At 47.0% G+C, this 18,601-nt stretch overlaps 1 protein-coding gene across 1 annotated transcript in view; it reads left to right on the top strand.

Annotated features, from left to right (window-relative positions):
• The first annotated feature begins 6,226 nt into the window (after positions 1-6,226).
• Positions 6,227-18,601, top strand: part of SYT13 (synaptotagmin 13) — a 52,258-nt gene continuing 39,883 nt past the window's right edge. The window contains exon 1 of the mRNA XM_004387650.3: positions 6,227-6,445. Within this exon, the coding sequence (XP_004387707.1) occupies positions 6,263-6,445 (183 nt within the window). The 5' untranslated portion in view covers positions 6,227-6,262. The remainder of the gene's footprint in view (positions 6,446-18,601) is intronic.

The raw sequence follows: 18,601 nt of genomic DNA, 5'->3' as shown, positions 1-18,601 counted from the left end.
TTTCTCCTACGAAATTGCTGAGTGAGTTTGAACAGCCAACCTTCTGGTTAGCAGCCGAGCACTTAACCCTTGCACCACCAGGGCTTTTATTTACTCCAGAGTAATCAACAAATCTACCACCCATCTGTCAGTTTGTCACATGTAGTGGCTTGCTTGTTGCTGTGATACTGGAAGCTATAACACCAGTATCTCAAATACCAGCAGGGTCATCCATGGTGGACAGGTTTCAGAAGAGCTTCCAGACTAAGACAGACTAGGAAGAAAGACCTGGTGATTGACTTCCGAAACTTAGTGAAAACCCTATGGATCACAGCAGAATATTGCCCAATACAGTGCTGGAAGACGAGCCCGATAGGTTGGAAGGCACTCAAAGTACAGCGGCCGAAACAGTGGAGTTGAGCATACCAGCAGTCAGGAAGACGGTGCAGGACCAGACATTTTGTTCTGTTGTACATGGGGTTAGCACTCAGCTGCTAACCAAACGGTCAGTGGTTTGAACCCACCAGCAGCTCCACGGGAGAAAAGACTTGGCATTTTGCTCCCGTAAAGATTACAATCTAGGAAACCATATGGGGCAGTTCTACTCTGTTACATGGGGTCACTGTGAGTCAGAATTGACTCGACAGCACACGACAACAACAACAATACAGATGAAAACTTGTTAGTGATTACCAGGGTTGATGCGAAGGGGAAAGCAGAAATCATCGCTTAAGGGGCATTGAGTGTGTGTTAATGGTGGTGAAATAATTCGGAAAAGGATAGTGGTAATGGAGGCACAAGATGGTGTATGTAATCGACATCACTGAATTGTACATGTAAATACTGTTGAATTGGCAAATGTTTTGTTATATATACTCTTAACCCAATAAAAAAAATAACAATGGTAAATTTCATCAAGACACTGGGGAACCTTCAGAGACCTACACCTCAGCCTTCCAGATGCTCCCCCAAACATCTTGCTTTGTCTGCCCTTGACAGCCTGGCAGCCCCCTCATTTCTGATTACTTGCTGGTCTCATCCTCAGATTGTCTCAAGTTTTCCACTCAGCTGACTCTGTCAACCTTCTTTGTCAACAGAGATGGTCTCATTTTTCAGAGGAACCCAGCAACGTCTTTTCTTGGAGAGTTGTCATTAAAGGTTACTGCCTGGATATCAGGCACGGATATCAGTAACAACAAAGCAAAAGTCGCATCTTTGACAAGATGTATGAGGGTAGGCAGTCAAATTGTGAAGGTAGCCCAGAGTCTGATGACCCATCTTGACTTCTAATCTCCTGAGGTCTATTCCTAGCTCTGCCAGACAAGCTCTTCTTTTTGGCCTGGGGTCCCTCTGCCTATTATAAACAAGGGTCACTGCAGCTGCTGTCATCCTAGTAACCATAGCAACAATGGACCACATGACAGGTGTCTGATCCCCATTAGACATTTCCTGATATGATGTGCACTTCATCCTTCCCCCTCTAGCCCAGATTCTATTAGGACTGGCGGCGTCAAAGTCTCCTAGGGGAACTTCTCAGGCATGGGAGGCCTGGTGCTGACAGCATTAATTAAACCTCTTATTTCCCCAGAACATTTTGCATTGCCAGACCTGAGAGCCAAAAAAACCTCCGGGGGAAGCTCTAATGAGAGAGATTGCTAATCTAACACCAGGGACTGAGGCACTTCAACTCCACAGCTGCCGGCAAATAGGGTTCAGTAGGAAAATATGCCTGACATACAGCAGATGCACAATAAATACTCACTGAATAGTTATTTTAATAAAATGGAGCTTACACAGCACATGGGATTCCTCCCAGCCACTTGAAGTTCTGCATGAGATGATCATGTGAGTCGTTCATCCTTTCAATAGCTGCTGAGTGCCTGCTGTATGCACTCAGCATGGAAGCTCTAGAGATGTTTGCTTGTTCAGTGAACCCCATGTCCCTGGGAGTGACTGGGGCTCAGAGACATATTGGGAATTATGTAGAGAGGCATCTGAAGGGTTTGGCAAGGACCATACCACGAAGGGCTTTGGATCTAAGCTGAGGCTCTTGGATTTTATCCTTGGAGAACTGTTAGAGGCCATTATGTCTGTGAGTGCCAGGATCAGCTTTGCATTTCAGAAACATACCGTTTGATGTCCTGTACAGGATGAATTAGAGGGAGACCAAAGAAATGATGTTCTAGAACTTCTGCACCCAGGCCTTAAGAGAACTGTCCGCTTCTGCTTCTTTCCTCTTGGGACCTGGCTGCCATGCTGTTGGAAGCCCAAGCCACCTGGAGCGGCCTGTGGAGGAGAACCAAAGTGCTCCAGTTGTTAACCACGGTTGTGTTCCCAGCGGCAGCCAACACCAGCCCCAGCCATGTGGGTGAGCCACCTTGAACGTTCCAGCCCTGTTGAACCTTCAGAGAACTGCAGTCCCAGAAGATACCGCATTGAGCAAGAAAACCACCCAGCTGAGTCTAGCCCACACACAGAATGCTGAGTAGTAATAAAATGATTGTTTTAGACCACTAAATCTTGGTGGTTTATTATGCGGGTATAGATAACTGAAACAGTGTGTGTTATCAGGTGGAGAGCAGATCTGAGGCTCAGCAGAAAGGCTGGCTGGAGAGATCATAGATTTGGGAGTTATGAGCTTCATGGGAATTTGAAAACCCTGGGGTGGATGAGGTCACCCATGGAGTACATGTAGAGTGAATTGAGGAGGCACTTTAGCTCCCTCCAACATTTACTGGGAGAGGGGGTAGTGGAAGCACAAAGAATCATCAAGGGAGGTAGAGAAGAATTCAAAGTGACTAGAGGAAAATCAAATGATGTATTGCCTTGGGCAAATCTGCTGCAAAAGACCTCTGTAAAGTGTTAAAAAGCAAAGATGTCACTTTGAGGATTAAGCTGCACCTGAACCAAGCCATAGTATTTTCAGTCACCTCATATCCTTATGAAAGCTGGACAATGAATAAGGAAGACTGAAGAAGAATTGATGCCTTTGAATTGTGGTGTTGGCGAAGAATATTGAATGCACCATGGATTGCCAGAAGAATGAACAAATCTGTCTTGGAAGAAGCACAGCTAGAATGCTCCTTAGAAGGGAGGATAGCAAGACTTCATCTCCTGTACTTTGGACATGTTATCAGGAGGGACATCATGCTTGATAAAGCAGAGGGTCAGCGAAAAAGAGGAAGACCCTCAACAAGATGAATTGACACAGTGGCTGCAACAATGGGCTCAAACGTAGTAAGATTGTGAAGACGGTGCGGGACCAGGCAGTGTTTCATTCAGTTGTACATAGGGTCGCTGTGAGTCAGAACAAACTCGACGGCACCTAACAACAATAACAGAGGGAAATTAGGAAAGGACTGGGTCACAGAGGCCAAAAGAGAATTCCACAATGGTGGGAGAAGTGAACTGTGTCAAAAGTATAGGTGGAAATGCACCCTTGGGAATTGTCAGCAAGGGCATCCCTGGTGACCTTGCCAATGGTGGTATTGATGGTAAGAGGGAGGCAGAAGCCAGCCTACTATGAGGTGAAGAATGAATTCTGCTTCAGTGTAACTTCTCAGCGGGCAAGACATTTAGATCCTTCCTTGTGGACCCTGGGAAAAGCCCTTCTCAGAGTTTGTACATATAGGTAATCTAGAAATATTTGCTGAATCAGTGCATGCATGTTAGTCAGTTTTCACTAGCTTATGCTATGTAACAAACAATCCCAAAAATCTCAGTGTCTTACAGAAGCAAAGGTTTATTTATTTGTCTTTCATATTATAAGCTGTGGATCAGTTGCAGCTCTGTGTCTCTGCTCCAGCTGATGGTGGACTTTGGGTCCACTCCATGTGTCTCCCTGTTCCAGAACCCAGGATGGAAGTGCAGTCCATATCTGGTATATGCTCTTCTCATGGTGAAGGGCAAAAAACATGATACCTCTTAAAGTCCTTTCTAGAAACTAGCACACTGTCCTTCTGCCCCCATTTCATGGGCCACAGCAAGTTACATGGTCAAGCCCAACATCAATGGGCAGAGGACGTGTACTCTATCTACTGAGGACAATAATGCAGTCTTATTATTAGGATACAAGGCAGCTATGCATAATGGAAAGATCATCAACTCTTCAGAGTGAGGCAGACCTGCTTTTGAATCCCAGCTTGGTCACTGAGGGGACCTTATACATGCCATTTGAACTCTTTAGCTTCACTTTCCTCAGCTGTAAAATGGAAGTAATAATAGTATCTGTCTGTATGGAGCCCTGGTGGCATGATGATTAAGGTGCTCAGCTGCTAACCAAAAGGCTGGTATTCAAACCCACCAGCTGCTTTGTGGGAGAAAGATGTGGCAGTCTGCTTCCATAAAGATTTATAGCTTTGGAAACCCTATGGGGGCAGTTCTACTCTGTCCTATAGGGTTGCTATGAGTCAAAATCGACTCAGTGGGTTGGGTTTGGTTTTAGTTTATCTATATGGTAGATTGATGTGATCATGTACACATGTAAAAGCACCTAGCACTTTACCTGGCACATGGAAGATCCTTGATAAATATTCACTTAAAATTTAGTACATTACTAGAGTCTCCTGGGCTTTTAATGGAACTTGGCAATCACATAATTCCAGGACCTTGCTCCTCACCAGATCATGGACTCTCAGAGCCAAAAAGAATCCTAGATGCCATTTGTGATGCGTTACAGATGGTACAAATGAGACCTTGCATAACTGTGTACACTAAAGACTGGTAGTAGGTGGGCTCCATCAAAAGCCCCAAGTAAGAAGGTTTATATACAGTTTATATGCCCAATATTGGCGTAATCATGGAACAGACTCACAAGGAGAATTGAATTCACCCTCTTTGGTACACTCTGACATTTGTGTTGATGGTAACATACCCATACCTAGCTCCAGGCGAACGAACTACTTACAATGAGAAAGGTAGAGGCAAATTACTTTGGAAGTGAGTTGTTTTAAAATGCTCTCCAAGCTCTAGGTTTAGGCTCCTTGAGGGCAGGGACCATGCCCTGGGCATCTCTGAAATGGTCTACAACCCTTCTCACATGCACCCAGCACGCCTGGAGCACAACCACTCATAGCAAATGTTTGCTGAATTAAACACTCCACGTAATGAAAAACACTGAAAATCATTGTTTCCTTCATCTAAGACGGTCCCCCTCATGCCTGGAATTCTAATTTCCCCTCTCTCTTAGCACTCTGCTTTTATTGTCCCCCTCTGAGAATCAAGCGTGTGCTCCTCGCTGCTTGCATTTGATACACTTTTTTCAACCAAGAGTGGTTTCTCTGAGTGTAATGTGCAAACTTGGAATCCCCAAACCTGAGTTTGGGTTCAGGATGGCTGGATGTCTCCAGCTGTCCCACATTCCCTCTGAGCCTCAGTTTGCTCCTCTGTAAATGGAGATAAGAATACCTGCCTAGATCCTATTAGGTAATAAAGGTGAACTACCAGGTCAATTCTAACGAGCCCTGGTGGCGTAGTGGTTAAGTGTTAGGCTGCTAACCAAAAGGTCAGCAGTTCAAATCCACCAGCCACTCCTTGGAAACCCGATCGGGGTGAACCCTAATGGGGATGCAGATGTAAATAGAATCATCCTAACACTCTTCACCAGGACCAGGCAGGTGAACTCTAACAGGGATGCAGATGGAAATGGAATCATTGTAACACTCTTCACCAGGACACAGGTACAGTCCCAAGCCTAGTTACCCACCAACTCCTCCTGCTACCTGCCCATCTGCCCCGTGTAAACACCTGGAGTTCCGGAGGTGGCAGAGCCTCTGCTTGGTGTGGTTGTGTGTTTCAAAGACTCTTGGAGGACCTAATTTTACAGCCTTCTTGGCCAGCGCCTGGAGGAGAAAGAGGGTGCGCAAATGGTTATTAGTCTGGTAAAACGACCTCTACGCAGACTGAGCCTGCAGGCCTGGGTTAGATCCCTGCTAACACACAGTGTGACCTCCACCGCTGGTGCCCTTCTTGGGCCAGAGTGTCCTGTGCATAAAGGCTGAAGAATAGCCCGAGACAACCCTAAGGATCCTTCCAGTTGCGAGGCTCCGGCTCCTTTGGGTGGGTGGTCCGGTCACGTGTTGGCGGGAGGGGATGGCTGGTTGATGGGGTGTAGGATACTGGCGCAGAGCCCGCGCGGCCAGCCTCCGCCTCTGACGTCCTCGTCCCCGCCTGCCCTCCGGCGACGGGAGCTCTGCTGCTCGCGGGATCCCAGGAGCTGCCGGCAGCAGGCGGCGGGCCGGCGGGAAGGAGCGCAGCGGAGCGAGCCCGCGCGGGAGCCTGCACCATGGTGCTCTCGGTGCCGGTGATCGCGCTGGGCGCCACGCTGGGCACGGCCACCAGCATCCTCGCGCTCTGCGGGGTCACCTGCCTGTGCCGGCACATGCACCCCAAGAAGGGGCTGCTGCAGCGCGACTGGGACCCCGACCCGGAGAAGGCGAAGCCGGGCGTCCTCAGCCCTGCCCAACAGGTGAGCGGGGGCCGCACGACGGGCCGCCCGGGGCTGCGGGTCGTGGGGCTGCGGGGAAGAACAGCGACCGTTCTAATATGCCGGACGGAGTATGGCGGGGAAGGGGACGGCGGACGTGCCCGAGGACCGACCAAGGGGATAGGGAAGGCTGGCGGAGGGGTGGTCGTGGGGCTTAATAGGGGAGGAGGCTTGGGGCGAGGAGTGGGGGGCAGCGAGGGCGAAAGAGAAGGAGGCGATGGGTGAGGCGACTTGGAAAAGAATGGGGGCTGGGAGGGGAGTGTGGAGGGCTGAGAGGGGAAGGGGGTGCAGAGAGGGGAGTGGATGCTGGGAGGGGAGTGGTGGGGTTGGGGGAGGCGGAGTAAGGGGAGAGGAAGGCTGTGAGGGGAAGGGAGGCCTTGGGGGAATGTGGGAGGGGAGCTGTGAGGAGACAGGGGAGGGGATTGTGAGGGTTAGGGGAGACTGGGAGAGGAATTGTGGAGCATTGCAGAATTGGGGGGAAGAAGAATGGGGACTGTGAGAGAGAAGAGCAGAGGTGGGGGGCTGCGCTGCTATAGGGAAAGCACTGACCTGTCTGAGAAGGAGACAATCCCTCAGAAAGCAGGAGGGGAGGGGACTGCTGCCCGTGGCAGGTGGAGAGCTAGGGGGCAGTGGCCAAGGGGGTGCCTGGAATCTGGAGAGGCCCCTGAATCATCTAGGAGCCTGAAGGACCCTACCTCCTCCTAGCAGCCCATGTTCTAGCCAGTCAGAGGGGTTACTGTGGCCCCAAAATATATCCCTGAAGAAGTCCCTGGGGACCAAAGGGCTTTATGCCATGCATTTGCTCTTCCCCAGAGCCCCCTTGGGCAGGAAATGGGCGTGTTCCCCATTGTACTGTGGAGGAGCTGGGATCTGACTTCCCTACAGAGGCTCTGAACTCTAGGATGCATTCCTGATTGGGGAGTGCATAATGTCCTCTGGAGAACTGGGAGGAAAAGTCTTGCTAGAGTGATTTGAGGAAGGTTGGCCCTGGGGCAGGAGAATGACTTAAATGACCACCACCTACAGCCTTTTAGACTCCTGATACATCTTAAAGTTTCAGAGTGACACTAAAATGCCGCAATTCCACCTTCCCTTTCCCAATCAATTATTCAGAAGCTCGGCGGACTCAGTTGTGGGGGCCTGTGCCAGTCACTGTATAGTGAGAGTGGAAAGCAAATGGCTTCTGTCCTTGAAGCACTTACAATCCAAGAGAAATGACGTTGACACTGGCAGAAATAGAAGCTGGCTGGGCAGCAGGCTGTGGGACCTGGGATGATCTGGAAATGGGAGTAGTGGGCCCCCCGTTGGCAGGAGCCAGAGGTGGGGGTGGGTTAGCCCTTCTCCCGAAGTTTCTCCAGAAGTGTGGACTGGGACTGCGGACCTCTCAACCTTCTCTCCCACCTATCGACGGACAGTCACTTTTCTGCCTTTCACAATGGCGGCTCTCCAAGTGCTGTCCCCTCCCCTTCCCAGAGACAGCCTCTGGGGAAGGAGTTGGTATAAAGGACCTCTAAGATCCCTTCCAGCTCTTTGTCTTATTGACTGCCGCTTACCCACACAATGGCCAATGATCTGTTAAAGGCAAACCAGATCATGCCTCTCCCCTGCTTAGAATCTTCCATAACTTCTCATTGAGCTTGGAATAAATAATAGCAAACAATTACATGGTATGTACTCTGTGCTTTATAGTTATTAATACATTTAATCCTCATAATAACCCAGCAAAGAAGATCTACTGTTATCCCAATTTAAAGATGAGGAAACTAAGGCTCAGAGAGGGTGAGTGATTTGCCCAAGGCCACGCTGCTACAGAAGTTTTAGAACCAGATTCTAGCCAGCCTGTTCTGGTTCCAGAGTTTGTGCTATTAGCTGTGCCACTACACTGCTTGATCTGGCAGGTGCCAAGTTCATGCCAATTTCCCTCTTCATCACCAGCCTCAGCTCCCTGGATTTAGGATGTTTCTTGGAAAGCACCAAGCTCTTTCCTGCCTCCCCACCACCAGTCCCATATTTCTCTGGCTTTTTACACAGAAGGCTCCTTCTCATTGTTTAGGTCTCTTTCTGTTGAAATGTCACGTGCTCAGGAAGGATTTTCCACATGTAATAAGGAGCCCTGGTGGAACAATGGTTAAGTGATTGACTGCTAACTGAAAGATCGGTGGTTTGAACCTACCAGTACCCTGCAGGAGAAAAGACCTGGTGATCTGCTTCTGTAAAGATTTCAGCCTAGGAACACTATGAGGCAGTCCTACTCTGTCCTGTGGGGTCACTATGAGTCGGAATGGACTCGACGGCACCTAAGAACAACAGTGGTACACACACCTCCCATTACCATCTTCTGTATGGTTCCGTCCAAATTCTTTTAGAGCCTTTGTCACAATTGGATATGATCTTTCTTATTTGTTGACTTATATAATATCTTCCCCACATTAGAATATAAAGCTCATGACAGCAGGAACTGTGCAGTCCTGTGCACTGCTTTATTCTCAGCACCTACTCAGTGCCTGGAACCTAGTAGGTGCCCAATAAGAAACTGCTGACAGATAAAAGCATCCTGGCTTCCACCTAGCCGGGATTGTTGTCTAAGCTATTTCTTCAGATGTAGATGCTGCATATGCCCTGTCTTTGCAATCCACTGCTAGCTCAGTAGGAGCATAATCAATATTTGCTGATACATCATTCCAACCCTTCACCTGGTTCCCTTGGTGACCAAGAATCTGGGCAACCTGAGGCTGAGTCTATAGGTGTGAATATGGTGAAGCGGAGCGCTCACAATGTTGGCTCAGCTGCTATTGTGCTCAGACAGATTCAGCCAGTGACCCAGATAAAGTAAATAGAGAAAAGACAACACAATTGACATTTCAAAAAAAGTAGAGGAGACAGTGTTAGGGGCAGTAGGTGACAGCAGGGTGATGTACGTAGCACATGTTGACAAGGAGGGGAAGAGGCAGGAAAGGCTGTCTCTGAGTTGTCCCTTGAAGAGAGGGCTGGGGAAGGGAAGACAGGGTTCTGGATTTCTACAGCCTCAACAGAGGTGTCCCAGGCTTAAGATGCCCCATTGAGAACTGGGATGTCTGTAGGATACAGACTTACTGCCCATGTCTCCGTCAATTACTGGTTGTGTTGCTGGAAAAATTCCTTAGATTTGTAGCCAAGCCAGGGAATCTGATTTCTGGCCCTGAATGGTTGGATGAAGTTGAAGTTTACAGTGATTTTGAAAAGAACTTAGAAGTTCTTCCCAGGTATTCTTAGCCTGGGATCCACAGACACCCCTCCCCCCAAGGAGTCTGTAGATAGAATTTAAGGGGCTCATGATTTTGGATTGGGGAAACAAACTTCCATCTTTATTTTCAGTAACCTCTAACTGAAATTTAGCATTTCCTGTTAGTGGGAATATAAGCCACAAACTAGAGTAGTACTAATAATACCTGTGACCCTGTTCCCAAGAGAAATCACAGTTATTTTCATAGCACATGATGGCTATTGTAGATACCTTGGAATATCTTTTCTGCTCATCTTTAATTCTAAATTCGGGTACCTATGAAATCCCCTGCCAGAGCCTGTTATTTAATGAATTAATAAACTGGTTTTATTAGATGTTCCTTTTTAGTTATATGTTTTCATTTTTTGCTTTTTAAAATACTCTGAGAAGGTATCCAGGGGCTTCCCTAGACAGCTAAAGGAATTCATGGCACAAAAAAAGGTCAAGAAGCCCTGCTAAATGGGAGATAGGACAGGGTGGATGCTCTTGATCATTTGTCACCTTCTGTGCCTCCAGTCACCTTCAATTCATCTTTCTTCTTTGTCTTTCCTACATACACACTCTTGACCCTTTATCTTGCCATCTTAAACAATCCCTGGCCCTTTGGGGGCATCAAGGAATTCAGTCTTCCTACGCCTCCTCCATGGTCTGGCAGGACCACCTGGGACCTCCCTGTTGTCAGCCTAGCTTTGCAAGCTTGATTGCTCTGCAGTGGCCTGGCCACCTGAGCAAGGAGACAGAGCGGGAGACGATTATCTTCCCTTCACTGCTCCTTCTGAATGCATTAGCGAGAGCCAGCAGACCCGTTGGCTCCTGCTCCCTGAATTTCCTTTTCACGTTTGTCTGTACCGACTGTCGCTCACCTCATTTCTGGGTCCTTTCTGAAAAAGCCCTCTTTTTGGCTAATCTAAATAACTAGATGGAGCCCCTGGGTGGTGCAAATGATTAGCTCACTCGGCTGCTAACCAAAAGGTTGGAGGTTCGAGTCCACCCAAACGTGTCTTGGAAGAAACGTCTGACAATCTACTTCCAAAAAATCAGCCATTGAAAACCCTATGGAGCAGGGTTCTACTCTGAAACACATGGGGTCGCCATGAGTCAGAGTCAACTCAGTGGCAACTGGTAAAATAACTAGTTAGCAAGCAGGGAGAACCGTCCTTTTTCCCACTGCTCAGTACCCCTGTACACCTATCAGTCATAGGAGTTTGGGCCCTGTTTTCAGAAAATTCTAGTTTTAGCATCCTGTTTTCCTTCCCATATGGTGCTTACCTTGTGCCCTTAACTGACTCATCTCACATGAATTTCAAAGGTCTCCAGGGTGACTGTGGTGCTGTCCCCTTGAAGCTAGCTTTAGTCAAGTTGCTTGGCCCCTGAGCGATAGTCCCCATGCCTCTTATATCCACATCCCCAGGCCTCCCACTGCTACTCCTACCAATTTATAAAATCCTGTCCTCCTCCCACCACAGCTGGGAAGACTGAATTGGCTTTGGATGAAACACTGATAGATTAATCCCCTGGTTTTATAAAATAATATAAATACGCTCTGGGTTTGCATCTCACAACATATGTACAGTGGGGAGTGTTTTCTCCCCAAGGGCAGGTAGTGCGTCTTTTGTTTTCCTAGTTTCTCTGACAATACCTAGTGTGATGCTGAGCCCATCCATTTATATATTCTGAATCAGATTGTCATATGGTGATGTAACATTGAATAAAAAAGGGCAGACACAAAGCGGTGCATATTGATAGGCTTTCATTTTACAAGGTTTGAAACCAGGCCAAGTTTATTTATGGTGTTACCCTTGGGGGTTGGTGATAACTGGAAGGGAAAAAGGGGTGTTCTGGGCTTTTGGTCATGCTCCGCCTTTTAGCAGGAATGCTGGTGACACAGGGGTCCTCACTTTGAGAAAACTCATCGAGCTCTACATTTATGATTTGTGTACTTTTCTGTACGTAGTTATACTTTGCGGGCATTGGTGGTTGACAAGGGGCGGATTATCCAATAGGCAAGGTAAGCATGGTGCTTACCTTGCTTACCAGATCATCTGTAGTGAACAATTTCACATTTTTTCACAACATCAAAGATTCTGCTTCTAGATGTGGCTGGTATCTGTCTCTCTCCCAACCCCACAGCACCTTCCTACTGAATCGAAGCCTCTTTTCAAATTTACAGTCCCTGATAGGGACAGATGACCCAGTCAGCAAGGTAAGCATGGGCTTCCTTGTGCTTTCTTACTAATCTTCAGTGAATAATTTCACATGGTTTTCACCACATGTGAAAATTTCACGTGCGTTTCACCACATCAAAGATTGTTCTCTGCAGTCGAACTCTGGGTGGTTCAACTCCCAGCCAACGCACCTCATGCACAGCCTCTACGCATCTGTCAGTAGAAGCTTCTATGTTGCTATGAGGCTGAACCGGTTTCAGTGGAACTTCCAGACCAAGATGGATTAGGAAGAAAGATGTGGTCATCTGCTTCCGAAAATCAGCCAGTGAAAACACTATGGATCACAATGGTCTGATCTGCAGTCAGTCATGAGGATGGCAGAGGACCAGGCGTTCCCTTGTGCATGGGGTCGCCATGAGATGGGAGCCAACTTGACAGCAGCTGACAACTAACTACAAGTTATACTTCAGTGAAGTGTTTATTAATAATTGTCATCTTGTGAACATTAATTTAGACTCAGACCGGTATCTTTATTATTGTGCTTTAGGTGAAAGTTTACAGAGCAAATTAGTTTCTCATTAAACAGTTAATACACAAATTGTTTTGTAGCATTGGTTACCAACCCCGTGATGTGTCAACACTCTCCCCTTCCTCCACTCCGGGTTCCCTGTTTCCACTTGTCCAGTTTTCCTGTCCCTGCCTGCCTTCTCGTCTTTGCTTTTGGGCTGGTGTGTCAGACCAGTATTTTTATTACAAGGAAGACTTCGGGGCTATATAAGAGATGTGGCTCTCTGTTTGTGAACTAGCCCCCTGGCTCTGTTTGCTTTCTGCTGTTACTCCTGTGGCCACTTTTATGGCATAAAAGACTCCTTCTTGGGACTGGGGCCTTGAGATCATCACTGTGGCCCTACTAACCCTTCTTTAGTAGACCTCTAGGGCAACAGCTTCTCAGATCACTTGTCTTCAGTTCACACTGGTAAGAGTGAGGATGGATCAGAGTGTAGATGCTGTGTTTCATTAGTTAATTAGTTCATTCATTAGAGGTTAATGAGGATGTACTAGGCACTAGTACAACAATGAAAAGACAGGCATGTGCTCTTCCTGATAAGTGAGGAGACAGACGCTTACTTAGTCAAGCGATCACCATGAAGTGTGTTACAGTGCTGCTGTGCTGGAGGAGGTCCACGGTGCCACAGGAAACCCTCAGCGGGGGCATTCCCACCTTCAATCCAAGGTTGAATTTTCTCCAGCTCAGGCTGGATGAACTTCTTGGCTGTTCTCCTGAGATCTCCTCTATACCTGCACGGTCCCAGGAGGCCCCATCAATTGCTAACCCCACTCCTGGAACTGATTTGACTTTGGACTGCTGTCAGGTCTCACCCCCCCTGAATTCTCAACCTTTTAAGGTATTCATTTCTCACCTTACTGTTAGATGATAACCTGGCTGATAAACTCGCCTATTTATATAAACATAAACATAAATCCATTTCCATAGAACAAGAAAGAAGTGACAGAATAGCTACTGTTTCCTGAGCTCTTTCTATGTACCAAGCACTGTTCTAAGCACTTTAAACATATTAACTCATTTAATTGTCACAATAACCCCATGAGATACGCACAGTTATTATCTCCATTTTACAGATGGGGAAAAATGAAGCACAGAGAGTGTAAGTAGCTTATTAAGTAGCAGGGATCAAATCTAGGGAGTCTGGCTCCAAAGCCCGCACTCCTGATCAGTAGGCTAGAGACCAAAAGAAAAAGCTAGTACAAATTTTATTGGAGCCACTGTTTTTCCACCAATATGTTATAAATGTGTCTATGAATATGCATCTTTGCAGAGCAGCCTCAGAATCCTTTCCCACTGCTTTGAATTGCTTCTCTGCTTCTTACGTCCATCACGCTTTAGGCATTGGGTGCAGCCCGAGGACCCTCCAGAGAGATCTGACACAGTAAACATGTTTGGGCTGGTTGCTTAGCAACGTGGAAGACAGTATGAATTTTTCATCAAGAAATTAGCATAGAATATCTCAGGGAGATGAGCGTACACCCACTGGAAACAATAGGCCCTTTCGAAACACTCCCTCTGTGGACCCTTATGCCCTTGTCCATCAATCCCTTCCCAGCAGCAGATCCCAGACCTGTGACAGCTCCTCCCCTTCCCCAGCTTCTTCTCTTGGCACAGCAAGTAGATAATTCAGTTACATGGCTTTTCTTTTCATGGAATTGATGGTTCGACAGCACTTTCATTAACTCCAGCAGAAAACATTGCTGCATCCTTAGAAATTTTCAGATTCTCAGATACTGGCCCAGGTTAGGATCAAGTACCTGGAATACAGGCAGAGGAATAGAGAAGCCATTGGACCACAATGGCAGAAACCTGAAAGAGAAATTAGAGGGGCATATGGCAGAGGAAGGGGTGAGACCAGCAGGATGAGGAAGCTTCAGACCCAGAAGGCAAAGAGGAGAAAAGATAAAGAGACTGAACATCCCAGAGCCAGAGACAAACCAGAGAAATCAGAGTAAATGTAGGTGGTCGTTTACCGTTCCCACTGTTTGAACTGCAATCAGTAGCAGCTCACCTCCCACTTCTACCTTAATACTCTGTATTCAGTCTCTCTGGAGCACATCTATTAACAACAAACATTGGGAAACCCTGCTTTGAGGATGGAAGAGAATAGCTTCATGGAGACAGGGTTTAAGAACTAAGAGGTTCTATATGTAGGTATCAAAACTAACACATATGTGCCTACAAAGGGCCCCCTATAACCAGTTTGGTAAGAAACAATGTGTTAGGTTGGTTAGGTAGTAAAATTCTTGCCTTCCATGCACGTGGGAGACCCGGGTTTGATTCCCAGCCAATGCACCTTATTCGCAGCCACCACCTGTCTGTCAGCGGAGGCTTTCGTGTTGTTATGATGCTGAATAGCTTTCAGCAGAGCTTCCAGACTAAGATGACGTAGGAAGAAAGGCCTGGTGATCTACTTGCAAAAATTAGCCAATGAAAACCCTATGGATCACAATAGTCTGATTTGCAGCTGATCGTGGAGGTGGCACAGGACTGGGCAGTGTTTTGTTGTGTTGTGCATGGAGTCCCTGTGAGTAAGAGGTCAGTGCAATGGCAGCTAACAACAGATTTTCAAAGGGAAACAGATGAGAAAGGTAGATTTGTTCATCCCTCCCTCCCTCCTTCCCTTCCTTCCTTGATTATATTTGCTGAGCACATACTGTGTGCCAGGTACTGGGCCAGAGGGTGAGACTACAATAGTAAGTGCTCCTCCCCCAAAACAAATGACACAGTGACCCGTTCTCAGCCCTCATGACAGAGGTATAGAGAGGGGAGGGCAGAGGAGGGAACTTGCCCCCTGGTGCAAGCCCAAGGGGGTGCCAGACGAGGCTCCACAGATATGAAAGGCACCTGTCTAAGGCAGCCGGGCAAGATGGGGGAAGGCATTTCTGCTGACACGTCACCTCCAACAATGTCTATACTTCTTGACATGGGGAGGGGGTGCAACTTAGAGATTGCCCCTGGGTGCTCGTTCCCCTCGCTAGCCCCTGCCTCATGAACGTTCTGGTGTAATGGAGGAGATCAGAATTAATAGAAGACAAGCACAAGTAAGGGAAAGCATGTGATGGTTATACGTGTCATGAAGGAAGGTAGCTGGTGCGATGAGAGTGTGTAAAGGTGGGCCTGGCAAGGAGGTCAGGGAAGGCTTTTCCAGAGAGAGTGATGCTGAGCTGAAAGCTGAAGCTGGAAAGGAAGCTGACCTGGGCAATGAGGAGGGTTGGGGGCTGGGGCTCCTGATAGAGGAATAAGCCTGTTCAAAGGCTCTGCGGCAGGAGGGAGCCTAGCACTTAGGAGGACCTGGGAAAAGGCCAGTGTGGCTGGAGAGAAAGGGCAAGGGGAGCTCAGTGTATGAGGAGGCTGGTTGTTGTTGCTGCTAGCTGCCGTCAAGTTGATTCCAACTCCTGGTGACCCCATGTGTGCAGAGTAGAACTGCTCTATAGTCTTTTCAAGCCTGTGACCTTTCAAAAGCAGATTGCCAGGCCTGTCTCCTGAGGCACCTCTGGGTGGATTCAAGCTGCCAACCTTTTGTCTTCTAGTCAAGCACTTAGTTCATCCATGCATCAAATTATTAATGCCTGTGTGACAGATACTGAGCTATGTATTGACAAAACAAAGGGTACGGTTATGTTCTAAGCTTTTAATATTAAAAAATACGAGCTCTCATATTTTAAATATGCATTAGTAACTTCCAAATTTGGAACAAAAACGTTTTATCTGTATCAAATGCCCGCTAAAACGAATCCCACATGGCACACCAGGAAAATCATTTAATTGCCCCCAAGTCCCACAAGAGGAGTGGCGCGTGAGGCGGTTCTGACTTAGCTGTTCTCCCAGCGAGTTTGCACTTGCTGCTCCGTCCTTCAAATGTGTCACATGTTATCACTGTCACCTTCCCCACCCTTTGTCCCCAGGCTTTAGACCATCATGGTTTCCAATCTGCTTCATCCAGGTACCTGGAGACCCTAAAAACCCAAGCCCAAATGAGGTAGTATTTTTAGTATCTTTAAATGTCATTTCCTAATGGACATTACCGGGCTGCGTGACGCTGGTAGGCGCATTGGTCCTCTACAGTGTCCGTGTGCCCCGCACCCACGCAAACATTCTGCTGAGGTGTTCACTGTCTGCTAACTAATTAGGTAAAACCAAGACCAAACCCACTGCCATTGAGTTGATTCCGACTCATAGCAACCCCATAGGGTTTCCAAGGCTGTAAATCTCTACAGAAGCAGACAGCCACATCTTTCTCCTGTGGAGTGGCTGGTAGTTGCAAACTGCTGACCTTTCAGTTAGCAATTGATCACTTTCACCACTGTGCCACCAGGGCTCCTTAATTAGGTAAAGGGCTTGTAATTGCTTTATACTATGGAAAAGTCCTGGGGGAGTTCTACAGAGTGTTTAAGGGTGTTACAGTGATATTTGGGGAAGCCGATTAGAGTTTTTGGATGAACTCAGAACACATTTTAATTTTTCCCTTTTAAAATAATGGAATATAGGTGCTTGCTGTCTGAAATTCTGTCTCCAGTATGTTTCCAGAAGCAGATTAAATTTAAATAATGAGGGGTAGTTGCATATATGAATTTGAACGAGAAAAAAAGGGGAAGAGAGTTCTATGAGAATTCTGTCAAAGTAAATCTTATTTAGTCCATCTGGCATAGACTCTAGGGTATTGATATTTTTAATTGACTCCATAATCCACCTTTATGGATTGAATTGTGCCCCCTCCGATATATGTTGAAGTCCTAACCCCTGTACCTGTAAATGAGATCCTGTTTGCAAAGAGGGTTTTTCTTTTGTTAAGTTAATGAGGCCATATCCAGTAGGGTGGGTCCTAAACCTAATCCCTTCTAAGTGGTATCTTATAAAGGGGTGTACAGACACAGAAAGACAGACACACAGGGGGTGACACCATGTGACGATGGAGGAAGATGCTTCTATAAACAGCAAAGGAACACCAAGGATTGCTGGCAGCCACCAGAAACTAGGACACAGGCTCACAGAAGGAATCAACACGGCCGAGATCCTGATTTGGACTTTAAGCCTCCAGAACTGTGAGAAAATAAATTTCTGTTCTTTAAAGCCACCCACTTTGTGGTATTTTTGTTATGGCAGTCTTAGGACACTAAGACACCCACCTCCACTCATGAAGTCTAAGACATTGTCTTCCTTCATGAAAGAAATGAGTAGGGCTTAGCAAATAGTAGTGAGAAGTGAGGGGCAATGTTGAATGAATGAGAAGGTGAGTGAATGCATAGATGAATGGGGACAAGGAGGTGAGTGGGGCTGCCTACCTGTCCTTAGAGCCAAATAAAAATCATAAGCAGGGGAAGCAGGGCAGGGGGCACTGAGTTCCCTGAAGAATCTCTGTGCTTCCCTTTAGGAACATATCAAGGAATCAAGATAAATATGGCAGCTTCACCTTCTATTGGTTTCCCTTCCTTCAGGTCTCTGTTCACCTGGCTAACATTGGAGGGAATTTTAAAATCTTCATCTGCCAGGCCAATGAGATAATAATACCCAAGGATACCTCATTTTACTTGGAAAAGCGTCATAAACCATGTAGTTTTGGACTTGCTGCTAAGAATGGCCTTGTTGTTGTTGGGTGCAATTGAGTTGGCTCCACTCATGGTGACTGTATGTATAACGAATGAAATGTTGCCCAGTCCTGTGCCATCTTCATGATCATTGGTATGTGTGAATCCATTGTTGTGGCTGGTGTGCGAATCCATCACATTGAGGGTTTCCCTCATTTTTCCTGACCCTCTACTTTATTGTACATGATATTCTTTTCCAGTGATTGGTCTTTCCTGATGACGTGTCCAAAATAAGCAAGCCAGCATTTCACTGTCTGTCCTTCTAAGGAGCATTCAGGTTGTATTTCTTCTAAGAATGGTATACCGTTGTTGTTATGAGCCATCGAGTCTATTCCGACTCGTAGTGAACCTATAAGATGAGTAGAACTGCCCCATAGGATTTCCTAGGCTGTAATCTGTATGGGAGCAGATTGCCAGGTCTTTTCTCCCTTGGATCGGCTGGTGGATTTGAACTGCCAACCTTTTGGTTAGCAGGCAAGTGCTTAACCACTGTGCCGCCCTGGCTCCGTAAGAATGGCATAAGCCCATTGCCATCGAGTTGGTTTGGACTCATAG

Source organism: Trichechus manatus, unplaced genomic scaffold, assembly GCF_000243295.1.
Source record: "Trichechus manatus latirostris isolate Lorelei unplaced genomic scaffold, TriManLat1.0 scaffold00191, whole genome shotgun sequence".
Taxonomy (NCBI): Eukaryota; Metazoa; Chordata; class Mammalia; order Sirenia; family Trichechidae; genus Trichechus; species Trichechus manatus.
This window is presented reverse-complemented; position numbering and strand designations above follow the sequence as displayed.